The 22,922-nt window shown below is 57.9% G+C and overlaps 11 protein-coding genes, 11 non-coding genes and 1 pseudogene across 22 annotated transcripts; 22 read left to right on the top strand and 1 right to left on the bottom strand. All coding sequences in view use genetic code 6, as the record gives it.

Annotated features, from left to right (window-relative positions):
- SS50377_28473 (Cysteine-rich membrane protein 2) lies at nt 1-375 on the top strand (annotated as a pseudogene).
- A 607-nt stretch (nt 376-982) lies between these two features.
- Nucleotides 983-2,272, bottom strand: SS50377_28472 (Cysteine-rich membrane protein 1; the record flags this gene model as incomplete). Its single annotated transcript, XM_067912237.1, has 1 exon — nt 983-2,272. One exon carries the CDS (start codon nt 2,270-2,272, stop codon nt 983-985), a length of 1,290 nt encoding a protein of 429 aa, XP_067760294.1.
- Nucleotides 2,273-3,108: 836 nt separating this feature from the next.
- On the top strand, nt 3,109-3,229 carry SS50377_r20001. The gene has a single exon (XR_010957805.1). It is a non-coding gene; the product is annotated as a 5S ribosomal RNA (ribosomal RNA).
- A 184-nt stretch (nt 3,230-3,413) lies between these two features.
- Nucleotides 3,414-4,640, top strand: SS50377_28471 (Cysteine-rich membrane protein 2; the record flags this gene model as incomplete). The annotated part of the gene is made up of 1 exon (XM_067912236.1): nt 3,414-4,640. One exon carries the CDS (start codon nt 3,414-3,416, stop codon nt 4,638-4,640), a length of 1,227 nt encoding a protein of 408 aa, XP_067760293.1.
- Nucleotides 4,641-5,071: 431 nt separating this feature from the next.
- SS50377_r20002 lies at nt 5,072-5,192 on the top strand. Its single transcript, XR_010957806.1, has one exon. It is a non-coding gene; the product is annotated as a 5S ribosomal RNA (ribosomal RNA).
- Nucleotides 5,193-5,376: 184 nt separating this feature from the next.
- On the top strand, nt 5,377-6,603 carry SS50377_28470 (Cysteine-rich membrane protein 2; the record flags this gene model as incomplete). The annotated part of the gene is made up of 1 exon (XM_067912235.1): nt 5,377-6,603. The coding sequence occupies one exon, from the start codon at nt 5,377-5,379 to the stop codon at nt 6,601-6,603; it is 1,227 nt and encodes a 408-aa protein (XP_067760292.1).
- Nucleotides 6,604-7,034: 431 nt separating this feature from the next.
- SS50377_r20003 lies at nt 7,035-7,155 on the top strand. Its single transcript, XR_010957807.1, has one exon. It is a non-coding gene; the product is annotated as a 5S ribosomal RNA (ribosomal RNA).
- Nucleotides 7,156-7,339: 184 nt separating this feature from the next.
- On the top strand, nt 7,340-8,566 carry SS50377_28469 (Cysteine-rich membrane protein 2; the record flags this gene model as incomplete). Its single annotated transcript, XM_067912234.1, has 1 exon — nt 7,340-8,566. The coding sequence occupies one exon, from the start codon at nt 7,340-7,342 to the stop codon at nt 8,564-8,566; it is 1,227 nt and encodes a 408-aa protein (XP_067760291.1).
- A 431-nt stretch (nt 8,567-8,997) lies between these two features.
- On the top strand, nt 8,998-9,118 carry SS50377_r20004. The gene has a single exon (XR_010957808.1). It is a non-coding gene; the product is annotated as a 5S ribosomal RNA (ribosomal RNA).
- Nucleotides 9,119-9,302: 184 nt separating this feature from the next.
- On the top strand, nt 9,303-10,529 carry SS50377_28468 (Cysteine-rich membrane protein 2; the record flags this gene model as incomplete). Its single annotated transcript, XM_067912233.1, has 1 exon — nt 9,303-10,529. The coding sequence occupies one exon, from the start codon at nt 9,303-9,305 to the stop codon at nt 10,527-10,529; it is 1,227 nt and encodes a 408-aa protein (XP_067760290.1).
- A 431-nt stretch (nt 10,530-10,960) lies between these two features.
- Nucleotides 10,961-11,081, top strand: SS50377_r20005. Its single transcript, XR_010957809.1, has one exon. It is a non-coding gene; the product is annotated as a 5S ribosomal RNA (ribosomal RNA).
- Nucleotides 11,082-11,265: 184 nt separating this feature from the next.
- On the top strand, nt 11,266-12,492 carry SS50377_28467 (Cysteine-rich membrane protein 2; the record flags this gene model as incomplete). The annotated part of the gene is made up of 1 exon (XM_067912232.1): nt 11,266-12,492. The coding sequence occupies one exon, from the start codon at nt 11,266-11,268 to the stop codon at nt 12,490-12,492; it is 1,227 nt and encodes a 408-aa protein (XP_067760289.1).
- A 431-nt stretch (nt 12,493-12,923) lies between these two features.
- On the top strand, nt 12,924-13,044 carry SS50377_r20006. The gene has a single exon (XR_010957810.1). It is a non-coding gene; the product is annotated as a 5S ribosomal RNA (ribosomal RNA).
- Nucleotides 13,045-13,228: 184 nt separating this feature from the next.
- SS50377_28466 (Cysteine-rich membrane protein 2) lies at nt 13,229-14,455 on the top strand (the record flags this gene model as incomplete). Its single annotated transcript, XM_067912231.1, has 1 exon — nt 13,229-14,455. One exon carries the CDS (start codon nt 13,229-13,231, stop codon nt 14,453-14,455), a length of 1,227 nt encoding a protein of 408 aa, XP_067760288.1.
- Nucleotides 14,456-14,886: 431 nt separating this feature from the next.
- Nucleotides 14,887-15,007, top strand: SS50377_r20007. Its single transcript, XR_010957811.1, has one exon. It is a non-coding gene; the product is annotated as a 5S ribosomal RNA (ribosomal RNA).
- A 184-nt stretch (nt 15,008-15,191) lies between these two features.
- On the top strand, nt 15,192-16,418 carry SS50377_28465 (Cysteine-rich membrane protein 2; the record flags this gene model as incomplete). Its single annotated transcript, XM_067912230.1, has 1 exon — nt 15,192-16,418. The coding sequence occupies one exon, from the start codon at nt 15,192-15,194 to the stop codon at nt 16,416-16,418; it is 1,227 nt and encodes a 408-aa protein (XP_067760287.1).
- Nucleotides 16,419-16,849: 431 nt separating this feature from the next.
- On the top strand, nt 16,850-16,970 carry SS50377_r20008. Its single transcript, XR_010957812.1, has one exon. It is a non-coding gene; the product is annotated as a 5S ribosomal RNA (ribosomal RNA).
- A 184-nt stretch (nt 16,971-17,154) lies between these two features.
- Nucleotides 17,155-18,381, top strand: SS50377_28464 (Cysteine-rich membrane protein 2; the record flags this gene model as incomplete). The annotated part of the gene is made up of 1 exon (XM_067912229.1): nt 17,155-18,381. The coding sequence occupies one exon, from the start codon at nt 17,155-17,157 to the stop codon at nt 18,379-18,381; it is 1,227 nt and encodes a 408-aa protein (XP_067760286.1).
- Nucleotides 18,382-18,811: 430 nt separating this feature from the next.
- Nucleotides 18,812-18,932, top strand: SS50377_r20009. Its single transcript, XR_010957813.1, has one exon. It is a non-coding gene; the product is annotated as a 5S ribosomal RNA (ribosomal RNA).
- A 184-nt stretch (nt 18,933-19,116) lies between these two features.
- On the top strand, nt 19,117-20,343 carry SS50377_28463 (Cysteine-rich membrane protein 2; the record flags this gene model as incomplete). Its single annotated transcript, XM_067912228.1, has 1 exon — nt 19,117-20,343. The coding sequence occupies one exon, from the start codon at nt 19,117-19,119 to the stop codon at nt 20,341-20,343; it is 1,227 nt and encodes a 408-aa protein (XP_067760285.1).
- Nucleotides 20,344-20,774: 431 nt separating this feature from the next.
- SS50377_r20010 lies at nt 20,775-20,895 on the top strand. Its single transcript, XR_010957814.1, has one exon. It is a non-coding gene; the product is annotated as a 5S ribosomal RNA (ribosomal RNA).
- A 184-nt stretch (nt 20,896-21,079) lies between these two features.
- On the top strand, nt 21,080-22,306 carry SS50377_28462 (Cysteine-rich membrane protein 2; the record flags this gene model as incomplete). The annotated part of the gene is made up of 1 exon (XM_067912227.1): nt 21,080-22,306. The coding sequence occupies one exon, from the start codon at nt 21,080-21,082 to the stop codon at nt 22,304-22,306; it is 1,227 nt and encodes a 408-aa protein (XP_067760284.1).
- A 431-nt stretch (nt 22,307-22,737) lies between these two features.
- Nucleotides 22,738-22,858, top strand: SS50377_r20011. The gene has a single exon (XR_010957815.1). It is a non-coding gene; the product is annotated as a 5S ribosomal RNA (ribosomal RNA).
- The last annotated feature ends 64 nt before the right edge of the window (nt 22,859-22,922 follow it).

Genomic DNA, 22,922 nt, shown 5'->3' with positions numbered 1-22,922 from the left:
ATGCTTAACGGAATCTGCACGTATAGCTGCAAGTTGGCGATAACAGACGGCCAATTTTGCGCATAAGAAGTTCCAACGAATTGTGGTGATATAAGCCAAACCGTAGAATTCAAATGCGGAGCTCTCGCCAACTACTATAAGTGCGAGACTTCGCGCTGCTCGGCCTGCCTCGGAAACTACAAACTCGACGCCGAGAACTGCATCCTCTTGCACGCAGTTAGCCTCTCCGCTGGTGGCGTTGCTGGGGTCGTTATCGCCGTCTTTTTGGTGCTAGGAGGCCTCTGCGTAGGCGGCATTTTCCTTGTCAGGCGCTGCGTCGGAAAGCGCAATTTGGGCAACGCTGAGCCGCTGAAGATCGAGAAAACGGTGTGGTGAGTTAGTAAAAACTTGGAGTGGAAAATTGAATTTGAATTGGAAAGACTAATTTAAAAGGTTTTGGGGAAGTGATATAAGTGTTTGAGTTGAGGCTAGTGGTGATATGGCGCTGGTGGGGATGGTTTAGTTAGTGTTATAGCATGTAGATAGTGGATAGGTTGGTATTTGTACAAGACGATTTTGGGTGTTAAAAATAGTAAATTCGGTCGTTAAGTAATTCTTATGTTTTCTACAGCTGAGACACAGCTCGTTAAACGATATTCGAATCGATAGTTGACGTATAATAATTAAAGTTAAAATTAGAATTACTGCGTGGTGGAAATATGGCTTGAATTGGATAATGTGTGAATTTTAAGTCGTAAGGAAGGTCCAGATTGTGAGGTTTGCGTGGTCGGGATGGGATGTGGTAATGCGTAGTGAGATAGTGACAAAGAAAGTGAGCTCAGGATAGCAGAGATTTTGGGCGACTTGATTAATATGGCCTAATATGTGCTGATAAGAAAAAATTGAGTCTTATAGTTATTATTATACAATACTATTATATATATTTTTGCGCGTTGACCTTATTAATGTTAATACTAATTAAAAAAATTAGTTCAGATTGGGTTCATTGAATTTTTGAATTATTCCACGACATTGAACGATTTATCTAGCTTCTGGAGTTATTCTTTACGAGGTCTTACTTCGCTACGACTACTGTTTTCTTCTTCCTCTTGATAATGAAAATCGTTAATCCAGCAACTACGCAGATAGTTAGTATTATCGCCGCGACTACTATACCAATAATTGAGCCTGTGCTCATTAATGTTAATTCTTAGCAGGTATGGTCAATCAGGTGTAAATCAGCCTCGCACTCAGTACATTTTCCAGAATTTAGACAGTTAGTACAACCTACCGTACATTTTTAACATTTTTCACCTTCTAAATAGTATCCTTTTAAACATTTACTGCATTACGTACCTGAATGACAGTGTTCGCAAAATTCTTCGCAAGGGTCACACCTACGCTGCTCAAATAACGCAAATTTGGGGTTACAGCTAATACAGTCTCCTGAAGTGTTATATAACCTACAATTCTCCACCTATTTATAGCACTTACTTACATTTTGGTAGGTTTAACAGAACTAACCTTCAGGGCATTTACTAAACTCGTTGCACTAGAATTTGGCACACTTATAATCAACTATCTAATAACCTTCTTTGCAAAAGAAACATCTATCGGCTCCCAAACAAAAAATGCATTATTCGTCGCATATAGTACACTTTCCATCTTTCAATGTAATATTGAATGCACATTTAGTACAAGTATTGGAATTAGTACAGGTTAAGCAGTTTTCTGGACAGGCCATGCATGCATTTCCGTTTAACTAAAATCCACTTTAGCATGTTTAGCAAACTGAGCTACTAGAGCAATTGAGACAGTTAGCTGAGCATGCATCGCAAGTATTTCCGTTCATAAAGAAGCCTTCTTAACATGATGAGCAGTCAGTATTAGTGGAACAAGTTTTGCAGCCATTAATACACGCTTCACAGGTAAACTTCTTTCCTAGGAAATAGTTAGGTTCACACCTCTTGCAGTTCTTGTCATCATATTAGTCAGCACAGTTCACATCCCCCTATATACATTATCTGTTTTACAAATAAAAACCAGATTTGCAAACACTGCAAGCTGGCTCGTGATAACAATATTTACAATTATCTGAACAGGGGACACATTACAAGAGATCAAAGTAGAAACCTTCCTTGCATCTTAAGCAATTCCATGGTTATTTTGGATCACAAATATCACAATTACTTCTTAGACAGTTTTTGCATATAGTACCAATCAGTGAAGCTGAAGAACCTTCACAATACATCCCAGATGGGCAAGGGTGTGTTTTGCATATATATTTATCCATTTTGAAATAATTTCCTTTACATACTTTAATTATTAATATGAAATATTTATCTTTGCATCGTCTAATTTCTTACTTAAAAATATAACTCGTACTAAATAAACCCAAAAATACCATTCTCAAATTATAAGTATGGCAAATACGTTTTCTTATACCTTCATGTTAACCATATATACAACTAATTATTACGAAAAAGATTTAATTAAAATGAAACCATGAATATATTAACAATATATCAATGGATAAAAACTGACAATATTTTCAATATATTATATATGATTATTTTCCAATAATTCTCATGTTCTACAAATAAATTTAAAAATACTTATGCGCATATCCATATTATTACAATATTTACAGTAAGATAAATTTGAAAAACTTATGCGAATACACAAACCGTAAAATATATTATTTTAACGTTATTTCATTATTATGATGATTATAATTATTTTTGTTTCTATTCTGTAACGAATACGTAACTCAATTATAACATAAAAATCGCAACCCCAATTTACTCCCTAAAAATATATAGTTATTATTATATACTAATATGAATATTATGAATAATGCTGCTTTCACCCTCGCGCTAAGCAGCGTGCGATGCGGTCATCACCCAAAACGCAGTAAACGTTATATCAGCTAAAAAGTCAATCGTTATATCACCTTATTATTAGCACATTTCTGCTTCACGTTCTGCGCAAGAAACTGACAAATTGGCCATCCGCGAAGCGCAACCTGCGATCCGGATTTTCGTTCTAGCGAATTTCCGCTGGAAACGGCGCAGCGATTGCAAAGTAACAGCGTTAGGCGCCCCTTCTTTCCGGCCGTCCCAGTACTCTCGATTCGGTCATACAGTCAGTTAAACACCACATCTTGTTCCAAATTGTGAAGTGAAGCCTGACCTGGCAGTATTGAGTACTTCGCTGGGAGACTACGAGGGAAAGAGCTGTGCCGAATTTTATCTTTCTCGCGCACCGCCCGCCTCGGGATGGGTCCGCCCTTCCACCCGGCCGGGTATTCTGCACGATGGCGCGGATACCCAAGGCAATCCAACTCCGCTCCACCTATTCTAACTCGGCCCGAAATAGATTATCGGCCTAATACCGTATTATACCCCCGATCCGACCCGCCCACTCCACTACCAATGAGCGCGACCTGCCCGACCAACACCCACCGCGAGAACAACACCTGCATCCCCAACATCAAGAACTGCGAGTTCCAGTACGAGGCCACCTGCGTCAACTGCCGCGAGGGCTTCGCCGTCGCCGACAACAAGTGCGTCACCAACCCCGCCCTCTGCTCCGTTCAGGGCATCGACGGCTGCGCCACCTGCAAGCCCGGCCACGTCGAACAGGACGGCAACTGCTTCGCGGCTGTCGCCAACTGCGAGTTCCAGTACGAGGAGAAGTGCGTCGTGTGCAAGGACGGCATGGCCAACGCCGGCAACAAGTGCGTCACCAACCCCGCCTTCTGCGAGACCAACACCCCCGAGGGCTGCATCAGCTGCAAGCCTGGCTACTCCAACACCAACGGCAACTGCTTCGCCGGCGTGAAGAACTGCGACTTCCAGTACGAGGAGAAGTGTGTCAACTGCCGCGAGGGCTTCGCCGTCATGAACAACACCTGCGTCACCAACCCTTCCCTCTGCGCATCCTCCGATGCCTCCGGCTGCACCACTTGCATCCCAGGCTTCGTCCAGCAGGGCGGCAACTGCTTCGCCGCCGTCGCCAACTGCGACTTCCAGTACGAAGAAAAGTGCGTCGTGTGCAAGGAAGGCCTCGCCGTCCAGGACAACGTATGCGTGCCCAAGCCCAACTCCTGTCAGATCGAGGGCGCCGACGGCTGCCTCGTGTGCCACCCCGGTCACGCCCTCACCAACGGGCTCTGCGTCCCCTGCGCCGAGGGCTGCGCCATCTGCAGCACCTCCGAGTGCCTCGGTTGCGGGCTCGGCTTCTACCTCACCCCAGCCGGGGTCTGTGCCGACGCCAGCTCCTGCGGCTCGGTGAACCCTCCCACGCCTCCACCAGTCGTCCCCGGCGGCATCGCCAACTGCAAGGTCCAGAGCGGCGACTCCTGCAACGAGTGCGAGGTCGGCTTCCGCCAGACCACCACCGGCCAGTGCGCCGCCTGCCCCGAGGGGTGCCTGTCCTGCGACGAGCGCTACTGCGCCGCGTGCAGACCCGGCTACCTCTTCCAGGCCCACCAGTGCGTCGCGCCCGCCAACAGAGCCTCCCAGGCCGCCACCATCGGTGCCGTCCTCGGCGGTGTCGTCGCCCTGACCGCGGTCATCGGTGTCGTGGCGTTCGCCGTGCGCAGCAGGAAGCAGAGAATGCACACCGAGCTCCCCCTCGTGCAGAGGAATGAGATCTGAGTGACCCTACTTGATTTATAGCGCCCTCACGTCCCTCCACTCTAGCTGGCTGATAAGCTATGCTAATGATTTATTTATACGTTTCGGCAGTATTTATTCTATTAATTGCCTAGCCCTAGCATTAGCTTTTACTAACTGCACCTATAACAAAATCTACCAGCAGAGGCTATGCACCCAAGCTAACCAAACGCTAGAAAGGGCAGCCGTCACTTCTCCGTCATCTGCCTTCACAGCGCCTCCCCTAAGTATGCTGTCTCACTCCCACTTCGTAGTGGCTTGGTACGTCCCAACCTTTAGCCACGCACTTTCACCTTGGCTTCCCAGGGCGGTAGCTGAAGCATCTCGTGGCCCACTTCGAGCTAGCGCCTCACGGGAAGCGTCGCAAAGTAACAGCGCGAGGCACCCCTTCTTTCCGGCCGTCCCAGTACTCTCGATTCGGTCATACAGTCAGTTAAACACCACATCTTGTTCCAAATTGTGAAGTGAAGCCTGACCTGGCAGTATTGAGTACTTCGCTGGGAGACTACGAGGGAAAGAGCTGTGCCGAATTTTATCTTTCTCGCGCACCGCCCGCCTCGGGATGGGTCCGCCCTTCCACCCGGCCGGGTATTCTGCACGATGGCGCGGATACCCAAGGCAATCCAACTCCGCTCCACCTATTCTAACTCGGCCCGAAATAGATTATCGGCCTAATACCGTATTATACCCCCGATCCGACCCGCCCACTCCACTACCAATGAGCGCGACCTGCCCGACCAACACCCACCGCGAGAACAACACCTGCATCCCCAACATCAAGAACTGCGAGTTCCAGTACGAGGCCACCTGCGTCAACTGCCGCGAGGGCTTCGCCGTCGCCGACAACAAGTGCGTCACCAACCCCGCCCTCTGCTCCGTTCAGGGCATCGACGGCTGCGCCACCTGCAAGCCCGGCCACGTCGAACAGGACGGCAACTGCTTCGCGGCTGTCGCCAACTGCGAGTTCCAGTACGAGGAGAAGTGCGTCGTGTGCAAGGACGGCATGGCCAACGCCGGCAACAAGTGCGTCACCAACCCCGCCTTCTGCGAGACCAACACCCCCGAGGGCTGCATCAGCTGCAAGCCTGGCTACTCCAACACCAACGGCAACTGCTTCGCCGGCGTGAAGAACTGCGACTTCCAGTACGAGGAGAAGTGTGTCAACTGCCGCGAGGGCTTCGCCGTCATGAACAACACCTGCGTCACCAACCCTTCCCTCTGCGCATCCTCCGATGCCTCCGGCTGCACCACTTGCATCCCAGGCTTCGTCCAGCAGGGCGGCAACTGCTTCGCCGCCGTCGCCAACTGCGACTTCCAGTACGAAGAAAAGTGCGTCGTGTGCAAGGAAGGCCTCGCCGTCCAGGACAACGTATGCGTGCCCAAGCCCAACTCCTGTCAGATCGAGGGCGCCGACGGCTGCCTCGTGTGCCACCCCGGTCACGCCCTCACCAACGGGCTCTGCGTCCCCTGCGCCGAGGGCTGCGCCATCTGCAGCACCTCCGAGTGCCTCGGTTGCGGGCTCGGCTTCTACCTCACCCCAGCCGGGGTCTGTGCCGACGCCAGCTCCTGCGGCTCGGTGAACCCTCCCACGCCTCCACCAGTCGTCCCCGGCGGCATCGCCAACTGCAAGGTCCAGAGCGGCGACTCCTGCAGCGAGTGCGAGGTCGGCTTCCGCCAGACCACCACCGGCCAGTGCGCCGCCTGCCCCGAGGGGTGCCTGTCCTGCGACGAGCGCTACTGCGCCGCGTGCAGACCCGGCTACCTCTTCCAGGCCCACCAGTGCGTCGCGCCCGCCAACAGAGCCTCCCAGGCCGCCACCATCGGTGCCGTCCTCGGCGGTGTCGTCGCCCTGACCGCGGTCATCGGTGTCGTGGCCTTCGCCGTGCGCAGCAGGAAGCAGAGAATGCACACCGAGCTCCCCCTCGTGCAGAGGAATGAGATCTGAGTGACCCTACTTGATTTATAGCGCCCTCACGTCCCTCCACTCTAGCTGGCTGATAAGCTATGCTAATGATTTATTTATACGTTTCGGCAGTATTTATTCTATTAATTGCCTAGCCCTAGCATTAGCTTTTACTAACTGCACCTATAACAAAATCTACCAGCAGAGGCTATGCACCCAAGCTAACCAAACGCTAGAAAGGGCAGCCGTCACTTCTCCGTCATCTGCCTTCACAGCGCCTCCCCTAAGTATGCTGTCTCACTCCCACTTCGTAGTGGCTTGGTACGTCCCAAACTTTAGCCACGCACTTTCACCTTGGCTTCCCAGGGCGGTAGCTGAAGCATCTCGTGGCCCACTTCGAGCTAGCGCCTCACGGGAAGCGTCGCAAAGTAACAGCGCGAGGCGCCCCTTCTTTCCGGCCGTCCCAGTACTCTCGATTCGGTCATACAGTCAGTTAAACACCACATCTTGTTCCAAATTGTGAAGTGAAGCCTGACCTGGCAGTATTGAGTACTTCGCTGGGAGACTACGAGGGAAAGAGCTGTGCCGAATTTTATCTTTCTCGCGCACCGCCCGCCTCGGGATGGGTCCGCCCTTCCACCCGGCCGGGTATTCTGCACGATGGCGCGGATACCCAAGGCAATCCAACTCCGCTCCACCTATTCTAACTCGGCCCGAAATAGATTATCGGCCTAATACCGTATTATACCCCCGATCCGACCCGCCCACTCCACTACCAATGAGCGCGACCTGCCCGACCAACACCCACCGCGAGAACAACACCTGCATCCCCAACATCAAGAACTGCGAGTTCCAGTACGAGGCCACCTGCGTCAACTGCCGCGAGGGCTTCGCCGTCGCCGACAACAAGTGCGTCACCAACCCCGCCCTCTGCTCCGTTCAGGGCATCGACGGCTGCGCCACCTGCAAGCCCGGCCACGTCGAACAGGACGGCAACTGCTTCGCGGCTGTCGCCAACTGCGAGTTCCAGTACGAGGAGAAGTGCGTCGTGTGCAAGGACGGCATGGCCAACGCCGGCAACAAGTGCGTCACCAACCCCGCCTTCTGCGAGACCAACACCCCCGAGGGCTGCATCAGCTGCAAGCCTGGCTACTCCAACACCAACGGCAACTGCTTCGCCGGCGTGAAGAACTGCGACTTCCAGTACGAGGAGAAGTGTGTCAACTGCCGCGAGGGCTTCGCCGTCATGAACAACACCTGCGTCACCAACCCTTCCCTCTGCGCATCCTCCGATGCCTCCGGCTGCACCACTTGCATCCCAGGCTTCGTCCAGCAGGGCGGCAACTGCTTCGCCGCCGTCGCCAACTGCGACTTCCAGTACGAAGAAAAGTGCGTCGTGTGCAAGGAAGGCCTCGCCGTCCAGGACAACGTATGCGTGCCCAAGCCCAACTCCTGCCAGATCGAGGGCGCCGACGGCTGCCTCGTGTGCCACCCCGGTCACGCCCTCACCAACGGGCTCTGCGTCCCCTGCGCCGAGGGCTGCGCCATCTGCAGCACCTCCGAGTGCCTCGGTTGCGGGCTCGGCTTCTACCTCACCCCAGCCGGGGTCTGTGCCGACGCCAGCTCCTGCGGCTCGGTGAACCCTACCACGCCTCCACCAGTCGTCCCCGGCGGCATCGCCAACTGCAAGGTCCAGAGCGGCGACTCCTGCAGCGAGTGCGAGGTCGGCTTCCGCCAGACCACCACCGGCCAGTGCGCCGCCTGCCCCGAGGGGTGCCTGTCCTGCGACGAGCGCTACTGCGCCGCGTGCAGACCCGGCTACCTCTTCCAGGCCCACCAGTGCGTCGCGCCCGCCAACAGAGCCTCCCAGGCCGCCACCATCGGTGCCGTCCTCGGCGGTGTCGTCGCCCTGACCGCGGTCATCGGTGTCGTGGCCTTCGCCGTGCGCAGCAGGAAGCAGAGAATGCACACCGAGCTCCCCCTCGTGCAGAGGAATGAGATCTGAGTGACCCTACTTGATTTATAGCGCCCTCACGTCCCTCCACTCTAGCTGGCTGATAAGCTATGCTAATGATTTATTTATACGTTTCGGCAGTATTTATTCTATTAATTGCCTAGCCCTAGCATTAGCTTTTACTAACTGCACCTATAACAAAATCTACCAGCAGAGGCTATGCACCCAAGCTAACCAAACGCTAGAAAGGGCAGCCGTCACTTCTCCGTCATCTGCCTTCACAGCGCCTCCCCTAAGTATGCTGTCTCACTCCCACTTCGTAGTGGCTTGGTACGTCCCAAACTTTAGCCACGCACTTTCACCTTGGCTTCCCAGGGCGGTAGCTGAAGCATCTCGTGGCCCACTTCGAGCTAGCGCCTCACGGGAAGCGTCGCAAAGTAACAGCGCGAGGCGCCCCTTCTTTCCGGCCGTCCCAGTACTCTCGATTCGGTCATACAGTCAGTTAAACACCACATCTTGTTCCAAATTGTGAAGTGAAGCCTGACCTGGCAGTATTGAGTACTTCGCTGGGAGACTACGAGGGAAAGAGCTGTGCCGAATTTTATCTTTCTCGCGCACCGCCCGCCTCGGGATGGGTCCGCCCTTCCACCCGGCCGGGTATTCTGCACGATGGCGCGGATACCCAAGGCAATCCAACTCCGCTCCACCTATTCTAACTCGGCCCGAAATAGATTATCGGCCTAATACCGTATTATACCCCCGATCCGACCCGCCCACTCCACTACCAATGAGCGCGACCTGCCCGACCAACACCCACCGCGAGAACAACACCTGCATCCCCAACATCAAGAACTGCGAGTTCCAGTACGAGGCCACCTGCGTCAACTGCCGCGAGGGCTTCGCCGTCGCCGACAACAAGTGCGTCACCAACCCCGCCCTCTGCTCCGTTCAGGGCATCGACGGCTGCGCCACCTGCAAGCCCGGCCACGTCGAACAGGACGGCAACTGCTTCGCGGCTGTCGCCAACTGCGAGTTCCAGTACGAGGAGAAGTGCGTCGTGTGCAAGGACGGCATGGCCAACGCCGGCAACAAGTGCGTCACCAACCCCGCCTTCTGCGAGACCAACACCCCCGAGGGCTGCATCAGCTGCAAGCCTGGCTACTCCAACACCAACGGCAACTGCTTCGCCGGCGTGAAGAACTGCGACTTCCAGTACGAGGAGAAGTGTGTCAACTGCCGCGAGGGCTTCGCCGTCATGAACAACACCTGCGTCACCAACCCTTCCCTCTGCGCATCCTCCGATGCCTCCGGCTGCACCACTTGCATCCCAGGCTTCGTCCAGCAGGGCGGCAACTGCTTCGCCGCCGTCGCCAACTGCGACTTCCAGTACGAAGAAAAGTGCGTCGTGTGCAAGGAAGGCCTCGCCGTCCAGGACAACGTATGCGTGCCCAAGCCCAACTCCTGTCAGATCGAGGGCGCCGACGGCTGCCTCGTGTGCCACCCCGGTCACGCCCTCACCAACGGGCTCTGCGTCCCCTGCGCCGAGGGCTGCGCCATCTGCAGCACCTCCGAGTGCCTCGGTTGCGGGCTCGGCTTCTACCTCACCCCAGCCGGGGTCTGTGCCGACGCCAGCTCCTGCGGCTCGGTGAACCCTCCCACGCCTCCACCAGTCGTCCCCGGCGGCATCGCCAACTGCAAGGTCCAGAGCGGCGACTCCTGCAGCGAGTGCGAGGTCGGCTTCCGCCAGACCACCACCGGCCAGTGCGCCGCCTGCCCCGAGGGGTGCCTGTCCTGCGACGAGCGCTACTGCGCCGCGTGCAGACCCGGCTACCTCTTCCAGGCCCACCAGTGCGTCGCGCCCGCCAACAGAGCCTCCCAGGCCGCCACCATCGGTGCCGTCCTCGGCGGTGTCGTCGCCCTGACCGCGGTCATCGGTGTCGTGGCCTTCGCCGTGCGCAGCAGGAAGCAGAGAATGCACACCGAGCTCCCCCTCGTGCAGAGGAATGAGATCTGAGTGACCCTACTTGATTTATAGCGCCCTCACGTCCCTCCACTCTAGCTGGCTGATAAGCTATGCTAATGATTTATTTATACGTTTCGGCAGTATTTATTCTATTAATTGCCTAGCCCTAGCATTAGCTTTTACTAACTGCACCTATAACAAAATCTGCCAGCAGAGGCTATGCACCCAAGCTAACCAAACGCTAGAAAGGGCAGCCGTCACTTCTCCGTCATCTGCCTTCACAGCGCCTCCCCTAAGTATGCTGTCTCACTCCCACTTCGTAGTGGCTTGGTACGTCCCAACCTTTAGCCACGCACTTTCACCTTGGCTTCCCAGGGCGGTAGCTGAAGCATCTCGTGGCCCACTTCGAGCTAGCGCCTCACGGGAAGCGTCGCAAAGTAACAGCGCGAGGCGCCCCTTCTTTCCGGCCGTCCCAGTACTCTCGATTCGGTCATACAGTCAGTTAAACACCACATCTTGTTCCAAATTGTGAAGTGAAGCCTGACCTGGCAGTATTGAGTACTTCGCTGGGAGACTACGAGGGAAAGAGCTGTGCCGAATTTTATCTTTCTCGCGCACCGCCCGCCTCGGGATGGGTCCGCCCTTCCACCCGGCCGGGTATTCTGCACGATGGCGCGGATACCCAAGGCAATCCAACTCCGCTCCACCTATTCTAACTCGGCCCGAAATAGATTATCGGCCTAATACCGTATTATACCCCCGATCCGACCCGCCCACTCCACTACCAATGAGCGCGACCTGCCCGACCAACACCCACCGCGAGAACAACACCTGCATCCCCAACATCAAGAACTGCGAGTTCCAGTACGAGGCCACCTGCGTCAACTGCCGCGAGGGCTTCGCCGTCGCCGACAACAAGTGCGTCACCAACCCCGCCCTCTGCTCCGTTCAGGGCATCGACGGCTGCGCCACCTGCAAGCCCGGCCACGTCGAACAGGACGGCAACTGCTTCGCGGCTGTCGCCAACTGCGAGTTCCAGTACGAGGAGAAGTGCGTCGTGTGCAAGGACGGCATGGCCAACGCCGGCAACAAGTGCGTCACCAACCCCGCCTTCTGCGAGACCAACACCCCCGAGGGCTGCATCAGCTGCAAGCCTGGCTACTCCAACACCAACGGCAACTGCTTCGCCGGCGTGAAGAACTGCGACTTCCAGTACGAGGAGAAGTGTGTCAACTGCCGCGAGGGCTTCGCCGTCATGAACAACACCTGCGTCACCAACCCTTCCCTCTGCGCATCCTCCGATGCCTCCGGCTGCACCACTTGCATCCCAGGCTTCGTCCAGCAGGGCGGCAACTGCTTCGCCGCCGTCGCCAACTGCGACTTCCAGTACGAAGAAAAGTGCGTCGTGTGCAAGGAAGGCCTCGCCGTCCAGGACAACGTATGCGTGCCCAAGCCCAACTCCTGTCAGATCGAGGGCGCCGACGGCTGCCTCGTGTGCCACCCCGGTCACGCCCTCACCAACGGGCTCTGCGTCCCCTGCGCCGAGGGCTGCGCCATCTGCAGCACCTCCGAGTGCCTCGGTTGCGGGCTCGGCTTCTACCTCACCCCAGCCGGGGTCTGTGCCGACGCCAGCTCCTGCGGCTCGGTGAACCCTCCCACGCCTCCACCAGTCGTCCCCGGCGGCATCGCCAACTGCAAGGTCCAGAGCGGCGACTCCTGCAGCGAGTGCGAGGTCGGCTTCCGCCAGACCACCACCGGCCAGTGCGCCGCCTGCCCCGAGGGGTGCCTGTCCTGCGACGAGCGCTACTGCGCCGCGTGCAGACCCGGCTACCTCTTCCAGGCCCACCAGTGCGTCGCGCCCGCCAACAGAGCCTCCCAGGCCGCCACCATCGGTGCCGTCCTCGGCGGTGTCGTCGCCCTGACCGCGGTCATCGGTGTCGTGGCCTTCGCCGTGCGCAGCAGGAAGCAGAGAATGCACACCGAGCTCCCCCTCGTGCAGAGGAATGAGATCTGAGTGACCCTACTTGATTTATAGCGCCCTCACGTCCCTCCACTCTAGCTGGCTGATAAGCTATGCTAATGATTTATTTATACGTTTCGGCAGTATTTATTCTATTAATTGCCTAGCCCTAGCATTAGCTTTTACTAACTGCACCTATAACAAAATCTGCCAGCAGAGGCTATGCACCCAAGCTAACCAAACGCTAGAAAGGGCAGCCGTCACTTCTCCGTCATCTGCCTTCACAGCGCCTCCCCTAAGTATGCTGTCTCACTCCCACTTCGTAGTGGCTTGGTACGTCCCAACCTTTAGCCACGCACGTTCACCTTGGCTTCCCAGGGCGGTAGCTGAAGCATCTCGTGGCCCACTTCGAGCTAGCGCCTCACGGGAAGCGTCGCAAAGTAACAGCGCGAGGCGCCCCTTCTTTCCGGCCGTCCCAGTACTCTCGATTCGGTCATACAGTCAGTTAAACACCACATCTTGTTCCAAATTGTGAAGTGAAGCCTGACCTGGCAGTATTGAGTACTTCGCTGGGAGACTACGAGGGAAAGAGCTGTGCCGAATTTTATCTTTCTCGCGCACCGCCCGCCTCGGGATGGGTCCGCCCTTCCACCCGGCCGGGTATTCTGCACGATGGCGCGGATACCCAAGGCAATCCAACTCCGCTCCACCTATTCTAACTCGGCCCGAAATAGATTATCGGCCTAATACCGTATTATACCCCCGATCCGACCCGCCCACTCCACTACCAATGAGCGCGACCTGCCCGACCAACACCCACCGCGAGAACAACACCTGCATCCCCAACATCAAGAACTGCGAGTTCCAGTACGAGGCCACCTGCGTCAACTGCCGCGAGGGCTTCGCCGTCGCCGACAACAAGTGCGTCACCAACCCCGCCCTCTGCTCCGTTCAGGGCATCGACGGCTGCGCCACCTGCAAGCCCGGCCACGTCGAACAGGACGGCAACTGCTTCGCGGCTGTCGCCAACTGCGAGTTCCAGTACGAGGAGAAGTGCGTCGTGTGCAAGGACGGCATGGCCAACGCCGGCAACAAGTGCGTCACCAACCCCGCCTTCTGCGAGACCAACACCCCCGAGGGCTGCATCAGCTGCAAGCCTGGCTACTCCAACACCAACGGCAACTGCTTCGCCGGCGTGAAGAACTGCGACTTCCAGTACGAGGAGAAGTGTGTCAACTGCCGCGAGGGCTTCGCCGTCATGAACAACACCTGCGTCACCAACCCTTCCCTCTGCGCATCCTCCGATGCCTCCGGCTGCACCACTTGCATCCCAGGCTTCGTCCAGCAGGGCGGCAACTGCTTCGCCGCCGTCGCCAACTGCGACTTCCAGTACGAAGAAAAGTGCGTCGTGTGCAAGGAAGGCCTCGCCGTCCAGGACAACGTATGCGTGCCCAAGCCCAACTCCTGTCAGATCGAGGGCGCCGACGGCTGCCTCGTGTGCCACCCCGGTCACGCCCTCACCAACGGGCTCTGCGTCCCCTGCGCCGAGGGCTGCGCCATCTGCAGCACCTCCGAGTGCCTCGGTTGCGGGCTCGGCTTCTACCTCACCCCAGCCGGGGTCTGTGCCGACGCCAGCTCCTGCGGCTCGGTGAACCCTCCCACGCCTCCACCAGTCGTCCCCGGCGGCATCGCCAACTGCAAGGTCCAGAGCGGCGACTCCTGCAGCGAGTGCGAGGTCGGCTTCCGCCAGACCACCACCGGCCAGTGCGCCGCCTGCCCCGAGGGGTGCCTGTCCTGCGACGAGCGCTACTGCGCCGCGTGCAGACCCGGCTACCTCTTCCAGGCCCACCAGTGCGTCGCGCCCGCCAACAGAGCCTCCCAGGCCGCCACCATCGGTGCCGTCCTCGGCGGTGTCGTCGCCCTGACCGCGGTCATCGGTGTCGTGGCCTTCGCCGTGCGCAGCAGGAAGCAGAGAATGCACACCGAGCTCCCCCTCGTGCAGAGGAATGAGATCTGAGTGACCCTACTTGATTTATAGCGCCCTCACGTCCCTCCACTCTAGCTGGCTGATAAGCTATGCTAATGATTTATTTATACGTTTCGGCAGTATTTATTCTATTAATTGCCTAGCCCTAGCATTAGCTTTTACTAACTGCACCTATAACAAAATCTACCAGCAGAGGCTATGCACCCAAGCTAACCAAACGCTAGAAAGGGCAGCCGTCACTTCTCCGTCATCTGCCTTCACAGCGCCTCCCCTAAGTATGCTGTCTCACTCCCACTTCGTAGTGGCTTGGTACGTCCCAAACTTTAGCCACGCACTTTCACCTTGGCTTCCCAGGGCGGTAGCTGAAGCATCTCGTGGCCCACTTCGAGCTAGCGCCTCACGGGAAGCGTCGCAAAGTAACAGCGCGAGGCACCCCTTCTTTCCGGCCGTCCCAGTACTCTCGATTCGGTCATACAGTCAGTTAAACACCACATCTTGTTCCAAATTGTGAAGTGAAGCCTGACCTGGCAGTATTGAGTACTTCGCTGGGAGACTACGAGGGAAAGAGCTGTGCCGAATTTTATCTTTCTCGCGCACCGCCCGCCTCGGGATGGGTCCGCCCTTCCACCCGGCCGGGTATTCTGCACGATGGCGCGGATACCCAAGGCAATCCAACTCCGCTCCACCTATTCTAACTCGGCCCGAAATAGATTATCGGCCTAATACCGTATTATACCCCCGATCCGACCCGCCCACTCCACTACCAATGAGCGCGACCTGCCCGACCAACACCCACCGCGAGAACAACACCTGCATCCCCAACATCAAGAACTGCGAGTTCCAGTACGAGGCCACCTGCGTCAACTGCCGCGAGGGCTTCGCCGTCGCCGACAACAAGTGCGTCACCAACCCCGCCCTCTGCTCCGTTCAGGGCATCGACGGCTGCGCCACCTGCAAGCCCGGCCACGTCGAACAGGACGGCAACTGCTTCGCGGCTGTCGCCAACTGCGAGTTCCAGTACGAGGAGAAGTGCGTCGTGTGCAAGGACGGCATGGCCAACGCCGGCAACAAGTGCGTCACCAACCCCGCCTTCTGCGAGACCAACACCCCCGAGGGCTGCATCAGCTGCAAGCCTGGCTACTCCAACACCAACGGCAACTGCTTCGCCGGCGTGAAGAACTGCGACTTCCAGTACGAGGAGAAGTGTGTCAACTGCCGCGAGGGCTTCGCCGTCATGAACAACACCTGCGTCACCAACCCTTCCCTCTGCGCATCCTCCGATGCCTCCGGCTGCACCACTTGCATCCCAGGCTTCGTCCAGCAGGGCGGCAACTGCTTCGCCGCCGTCGCCAACTGCGACTTCCAGTACGAAGAAAAGTGCGTCGTGTGCAAGGAAGGCCTCGCCGTCCAGGACAACGTATGCGTGCCCAAGCCCAACTCCTGTCAGATCGAGGGCGCCGACGGCTGCCTCGTGTGCCACCCCGGTCACGCCCTCACCAACGGGCTCTGCGTCCCCTGCGCCGAGGGCTGCGCCATCTGCAGCACCTCCGAGTGCCTCGGTTGCGGGCTCGGCTTCTACCTCACCCCAGCCGGGGTCTGTGCCGACGCCAGCTCCTGCGGCTCGGTGAACCCTCCCACGCCTCCACCAGTCGTCCCCGGCGGCATCGCCAACTGCAAGGTCCAGAGCGGCGACTCCTGCAGCGAGTGCGAGGTCGGCTTCCGCCAGACCACCACCGGCCAGTGCGCCGCCTGCCCCGAGGGGTGCCTGTCCTGCGACGAGCGCTACTGCGCCGCGTGCAGACCCGGCTACCTCTTCCAGGCCCACCAGTGCGTCGCGCCCGCCAACAGAGCCTCCCAGGCCGCCACCATCGGTGCCGTCCTCGGCGGTGTCGTCGCCCTGACCGCGGTCATCGGTGTCGTGGCCTTCGCCGTGCGCAGCAGGAAGCAGAGAATGCACACCGAGCTCCCCCTCGTGCAGAGGAATGAGATCTGAGTGACCCTACTTGATTTATAGCGCCCTCACGTCCCTCCACTCTAGCTGGCTGATAAGCTATGCTAATGATTTATTTATACGTTTCGGCAGTATTTATTCTATTAATTGCCTAGCCCTAGCATTAGCTTTTACTAACTGCACCTATAACAAAATCTACCAGCAGAGGCTATGCACCCAAGCTAACCAAACGCTAGAAAGGGCAGCCGTCACTTCTCCGTCATCTGCCTTCACAGCGCCTCCCCTAAGTATGCTGTCTCACTCCCACTTCGTAGTGGCTTGGTACGTCCCAACCTTTAGCCACGCACTTTCACCTTGGCTTCCCAGGGCGGTAGCTGAAGCATCTCGTGGCCCACTTCGAGCTAGCGCCTCACGGGAAGCGTCGCAAAGTAACAGCGCGAGGCGCCCCTTCTTTCCGGCCGTCCCAGTACTCTCGATTCGGTCATACAGTCAGTTAAACACCACATCTTGTTCCAAATTGTGAAGTGAAGCCTGACCTGGCAGTATTGAGTACTTCGCTGGGAGACTACGAGGGAAAGAGCTGTGCCGAATTTTATCTTTCTCGCGCACCGCCCGCCTCGGGATGGGTCCGCCCTTCCACCCGGCCGGGTATTCTGCACGATGGCGCGGATACCCAAGGCAATCCAACTCCGCTCCACCTATTCTAACTCGGCCCGAAATAGATTATCGGCCTAATACCGTATTATACCCCCGATCCGACCCGCCCACTCCACTACCAATGAGCGCGACCTGCCCGACCAACACCCACCGTGAGAACAACACCTGCATCCCCAACATCAAGAACTGCGAGTTCCAGTACGAGGCCACCTGCGTCAACTGCCGCGAGGGCTTCGCCGTCGCCGACAACAAGTGCGTCACCAACCCCGCCCTCTGCTCCGTTCAGGGCATCGACGGCTGCGCCACCTGCAAGCCCGGCCACGTCGAACAGGACGGCAACTGCTTCGCGGCTGTCGCCAACTGCGAGTTCCAGTACGAGGAGAAGTGCGTCGTGTGCAAGGACGGCATGGCCAACGCCGGCAACAAGTGCGTCACCAACCCCGCCTTCTGCGAGACCAACACCCCCGAGGGCTGCATCAGCTGCAAGCCTGGCTACTCCAACACCAACGGCAACTGCTTCGCCGGCGTGAAGAACTGCGACTTCCAGTACGAGGAGAAGTGTGTCAACTGCCGCGAGGGCTTCGCCGTCATGAACAACACCTGCGTCACCAACCCTTCCCTCTGCGCATCCTCCGATGCCTCCGGCTGCACCACTTGCATCCCAGGCTTCGTCCAGCAGGGCGGCAACTGCTTCGCCGCCGTCGCCAACTGCGACTTCCAGTACGAAGAAAAGTGCGTCGTGTGCAAGGAAGGCCTCGCCGTCCAGGACAACGTATGCGTGCCCAAGCCCAACTCCTGTCAGATCGAGGGCGCCGACGGCTGCCTCGTGTGCCACCCCGGTCACGCCCTCACCAACGGGCTCTGCGTCCCCTGCGCCGAGGGCTGCGCCATCTGCAGCACCTCCGAGTGCCTCGGTTGCGGGCTCGGCTTCTACCTCACCCCAGCCGGGGTCTGTGCCGACGCCAGCTCCTGCGGCTCGGTGAACCCTCCCACGCCTCCACCAGTCGTCCCCGGCGGCATCGCCAACTGCAAGGTCCAGAGCGGCGACTCCTGCAGCGAGTGCGAGGTCGGCTTCCGCCAGACCACCACCGGCCAGTGCGCCGCCTGCCCCGAGGGGTGCCTGTCCTGCGACGAGCGCTACTGCGCCGCGTGCAGACCCGGCTACCTCTTCCAGGCCCACCAGTGCGTCGCGCCCGCCAACAGAGCCTCCCAGGCCGCCACCATCGGTGCCGTCCTCGGCGGTGTCGTCGCCCTGACCGCGGTCATCGGTGTCGTGGCCTTCGCCGTGCGCAGCAGGAAGCAGAGAATGCACACCGAGCTCCCCCTCGTGCAGAGGAATGAGATCTGAGTGACCCTACTTGATTTATAGCGCCCTCACGTCCCTCCACTCTAGCTGGCTGATAAGCTATGCTAATGATTTATTTATACGTTTCGGCAGTATTTATTCTATTAATTGCCTAGCCCTAGCATTAGCTTTTACTAACTGCACCTATAACAAAATCTACCAGCAGAGGCTATGCACCCAAGCTAACCAAACGCTAGAAAGGGCAGCCGTCACTTCTCCGTCATCTGCCTTCACAGCGCCTCCCCTAAGTATGCTGTCTCACTCCCACTTCGTAGTGGCTTGGTACGTCCCAACTTTAGCCACGCACTTTCACCTTGGCTTCCCAGGGCGGTAGCTGAAGCATCTCGTGGCCCACTTCGAGCTAGCGCCTCACGGGAAGCGTCGCAAAGTAACAGCGCGAGGCGCCCCTTCTTTCCGGCCGTCCCAGTACTCTCGATTCGGTCATACAGTCAGTTAAACACCACATCTTGTTCCAAATTGTGAAGTGAAGCCTGACCTGGCAGTATTGAGTACTTCGCTGGGAGACTACGAGGGAAAGAGCTGTGCCGAATTTTATCTTTCTCGCGCACCGCCCGCCTCGGGATGGGTCCGCCCTTCCACCCGGCCGGGTATTCTGCACGATGGCGCGGATACCCAAGGCAATCCAACTCCGCTCCACCTATTCTAACTCGGCCCGAAATAGATTATCGGCCTAATACCGTATTATACCCCCGATCCGACCCGCCCACTCCACTACCAATGAGCGCGACCTGCCCGACCAACACCCACCGTGAGAACAACACCTGCATCCCCAACATCAAGAACTGCGAGTTCCAGTACGAGGCCACCTGCGTCAACTGCCGCGAGGGCTTCGCCGTCGCCGACAACAAGTGCGTCACCAACCCCGCCCTCTGCTCCGTTCAGGGCATCGACGGCTGCGCCACCTGCAAGCCCGGCCACGTCGAACAGGACGGCAACTGCTTCGCGGCTGTCGCCAACTGCGAGTTCCAGTACGAGGAGAAGTGCGTCGTGTGCAAGGACGGCATGGCCAACGCCGGCAACAAGTGCGTCACCAACCCCGCCTTCTGCGAGACCAACACCCCCGAGGGCTGCATCAGCTGCAAGCCTGGCTACTCCAACACCAACGGCAACTGCTTCGCCGGCGTGAAGAACTGCGACTTCCAGTACGAGGAGAAGTGTGTCAACTGCCGCGAGGGCTTCGCCGTCATGAACAACACCTGCGTCACCAACCCTTCCCTCTGCGCATCCTCCGATGCCTCCGGCTGCACCACTTGCATCCCAGGCTTCGTCCAGCAGGGCGGCAACTGCTTCGCCGCCGTCGCCAACTGCGACTTCCAGTACGAAGAAAAGTGCGTCGTGTGCAAGGAAGGCCTCGCCGTCCAGGACAACGTATGCGTGCCCAAGCCCAACTCCTGTCAGATCGAGGGCGCCGACGGCTGCCTCGTGTGCCACCCCGGTCACGCCCTCACCAACGGGCTCTGCGTCCCCTGCGCCGAGGGCTGCGCCATCTGCAGCACCTCCGAGTGCCTCGGTTGCGGGCTCGGCTTCTACCTCACCCCAGCCGGGGTCTGTGCCGACGCCAGCTCCTGCGGCTCGGTGAACCCTCCCACGCCTCCACCAGTCGTCCCCGGCGGCATCGCCAACTGCAAGGTCCAGAGCGGCGACTCCTGCAGCGAGTGCGAGGTCGGCTTCCGCCAGACCACCACCGGCCAGTGCGCCGCCTGCCCCGAGGGGTGCCTGTCCTGCGACGAGCGCTACTGCGCCGCGTGCAGACCCGGCTACCTCTTCCAGGCCCACCAGTGCGTCGCGCCCGCCAACAGAGCCTCCCAGGCCGCCACCATCGGTGCCGTCCTCGGCGGTGTCGTCGCCCTGACCGCGGTCATCGGTGTCGTGGCCTTCGCCGTGCGCAGCAGGAAGCAGAGAATGCACACCGAGCTCCCCCTCGTGCAGAGGAATGAGATCTGAGTGACCCTACTTGATTTATAGCGCCCTCACGTCCCTCCACTCTAGCTGGCTGATAAGCTATGCTAATGATTTATTTATACGTTTCGGCAGTATTTATTCTATTAATTGCCTAGCCCTAGCATTAGCTTTTACTAACTGCACCTATAACAAAATCTACCAGCAGAGGCTATGCACCCAAGCTAACCAAACGCTAGAAAGGGCAGCCGTCACTTCTCCGTCATCTGCCTTCACAGCGCCTCCCCTAAGTATGCTGTCTCACTCCCACTTCGTAGTGGCTTGGTACGTCCCAAACTTTAGCCACGCACTTTCACCTTGGCTTCCCAGGGCGGTAGCTGAAGCATCTCGTGGCCCACTTCGAGCTAGCGCCTCACGGGAAGCGTCGCAAAGTAACAGCGCGAGGCGCCCCTTCTTTCCGGCCGTCCCAGTACTCTCGATTCGGTCATACAGTCAGTTAAACACCACATCTTGTTCCAAATTGTGAAGTGAAGCCTGACCTGGCAGTATTGAGTACTTCGCTGGGAGACTACGAGGGAAAGAGCTGTGCCGAATTTTATCTTTCTCGCGCACCGCCCGCCTCGGGATGGGTCCGCCCTTCCACCCGGCCGGGTATTCTGCACGATGGCGCGGATACCCAAGGCAATCCAACTCCGCTCCACCTATTCTAACTCGGCCCGAAATAGATTATCGGCCTAATACCGTATTATACCCCCGATCCGACCCGCCCACTCCACTACCAATGAGCGCGACCTGCCCGACCAACACCCACCGTGAGAACAACACCTGCATCCCCAACATCAAGAACTGCGAGTTCCAGTACGAGGCCACCTGCGTCAACTGCCGCGAGGGCTTCGCCGTCGCCGACAACAAGTGCGTCACCAACCCCGCCCTCTGCTCCGTTCAGGGCATCGACGGCTGCGCCACCTGCAAGCCCGGCCACGTCGAACAGGACGGCAACTGCTTCGCGGCTGTCGCCAACTGCGAGTTCCAGTACGAGGAGAAGTGCGTCGTGTGCAAGGACGGCATGGCCAACGCCGGCAACAAGTGCGTCACCAACCCCGCCTTCTGCGAGACCAACACCCCCGAGGGCTGCATCAGCTGCAAGCCTGGCTACTCCAACACCAACGGCAACTGCTACGCCGGCGTGAAGAACTGCGACTTCCAGTACGAGGAGAAGTGTGTCAACTGCCGCGAGGGCTTCGCCGTCATGAACAACACCTGCGTCACCAACCCTTCCCTCTGCGCATCCTCCGATGCCTCCGGCTGCACCACTTGCATCCCAGGCTTCGTCCAGCAGGGCGGCAACTGCTTCGCCGCCGTCGCCAACTGCGACTTCCAGTACGAAGAAAAGTGCGTCGTGTGCAAGGAAGGCCTCGCCGTCCAGGACAACGTATGCGTGCCCAAGCCCAACTCCTGTCAGATCGAGGGCGCCGACGGCTGCCTCGTGTGCCACCCCGGTCACGCCCTCACCAACGGGCTCTGCGTCCCCTGCGCCGAGGGCTGCGCCATCTGCAGCACCTCCGAGTGCCTCGGTTGCGGGCTCGGCTTCTACCTCACCCCAGCCGGGGTCTGTGCCGACGCCAGCTCCTGCGGCTCGGTGAACCCTCCCACGCCTCCACCAGTCGTCCCCGGCGGCATCGCCAACTGCAAGGTCCAGAGCGGCGACTCCTGCAACGAGTGCGAGGTCGGCTTCCGCCAGACCACCACCGGCCAGTGCGCCGCCTGCCCCGAGGGGTGCCTGTCCTGCGACGAGCGCTACTGCGCCGCGTGCAGACCCGGCTACCTCTTCCAGGCCCACCAGTGCGTCGCGCCCGCCAACAGAGCCTCCCAGGCCGCCACCATCGGTGCCGTCCTCGGCGGTGTCGTCGCCCTGACCGCGGTCATCGGTGTCGTGGCCTTCGCCGTGCGCAGCAGGAAGCAGAGAATGCACACCGAGCTCCCCCTCGTGCAGAGGAATGAGATCTGAGTGACCCTACTTGATTTATAGCGCCCTCACGTCCCTCCACTCTAGCTGGCTGATAAGCTATGCTAATGATTTATTTATACGTTTCGGCAGTATTTATTCTATTAATTGCCTAGCCCTAGCATTAGCTTTTACTAACTGCACCTATAACAAAATCTACCAGCAGAGGCTATGCACCCAAGCTAACCAAACGCTAGAAAGGGCAGCCGTCACTTCTCCGTCATCTGCCTTCACAGCGCCTCCCCTAAGTATGCTGTCTCACTCCCACTTCGTAGTGGCTTGGTACGTCCCAACCTTTAGCCACGCACGTTCACCTTGGCTTCCCAGGGCGGTAGCTGAAGCATCTCGTGGCCCACTTCGAGCTAGCGCCTCACGGGAAGCGTCGCAAAGTAACAGCGCGAGGCGCCCCTTCTTTCCGGCCGTCCCAGTACTCTCGATTCGGTCATACAGTCAGTTAAACACCACATCTTGTTCCAAATTGTGAAGTGAAGCCTGACCTGGCAGTATTGAGTACTTCGCTGGGAGACTACGAGGGAAAGAGCTGTGCCGAATTTTATCTTTCTCGCGCACCGCCCGCCTCGGGATGGGTCCGCCCTTCCACCCGGCCGGGTATTCTGCA

This window comes from Spironucleus salmonicida, chromosome 9, assembly GCF_000497125.1.
Source record: "Spironucleus salmonicida strain ATCC 50377 chromosome 9, whole genome shotgun sequence".
Taxonomy (NCBI): Eukaryota; Fornicata; order Diplomonadida; family Hexamitidae; genus Spironucleus; species Spironucleus salmonicida.
Note: the sequence above shows the minus strand (reverse complement) of the source record. Positions and strands in the feature narration are given on the sequence as shown.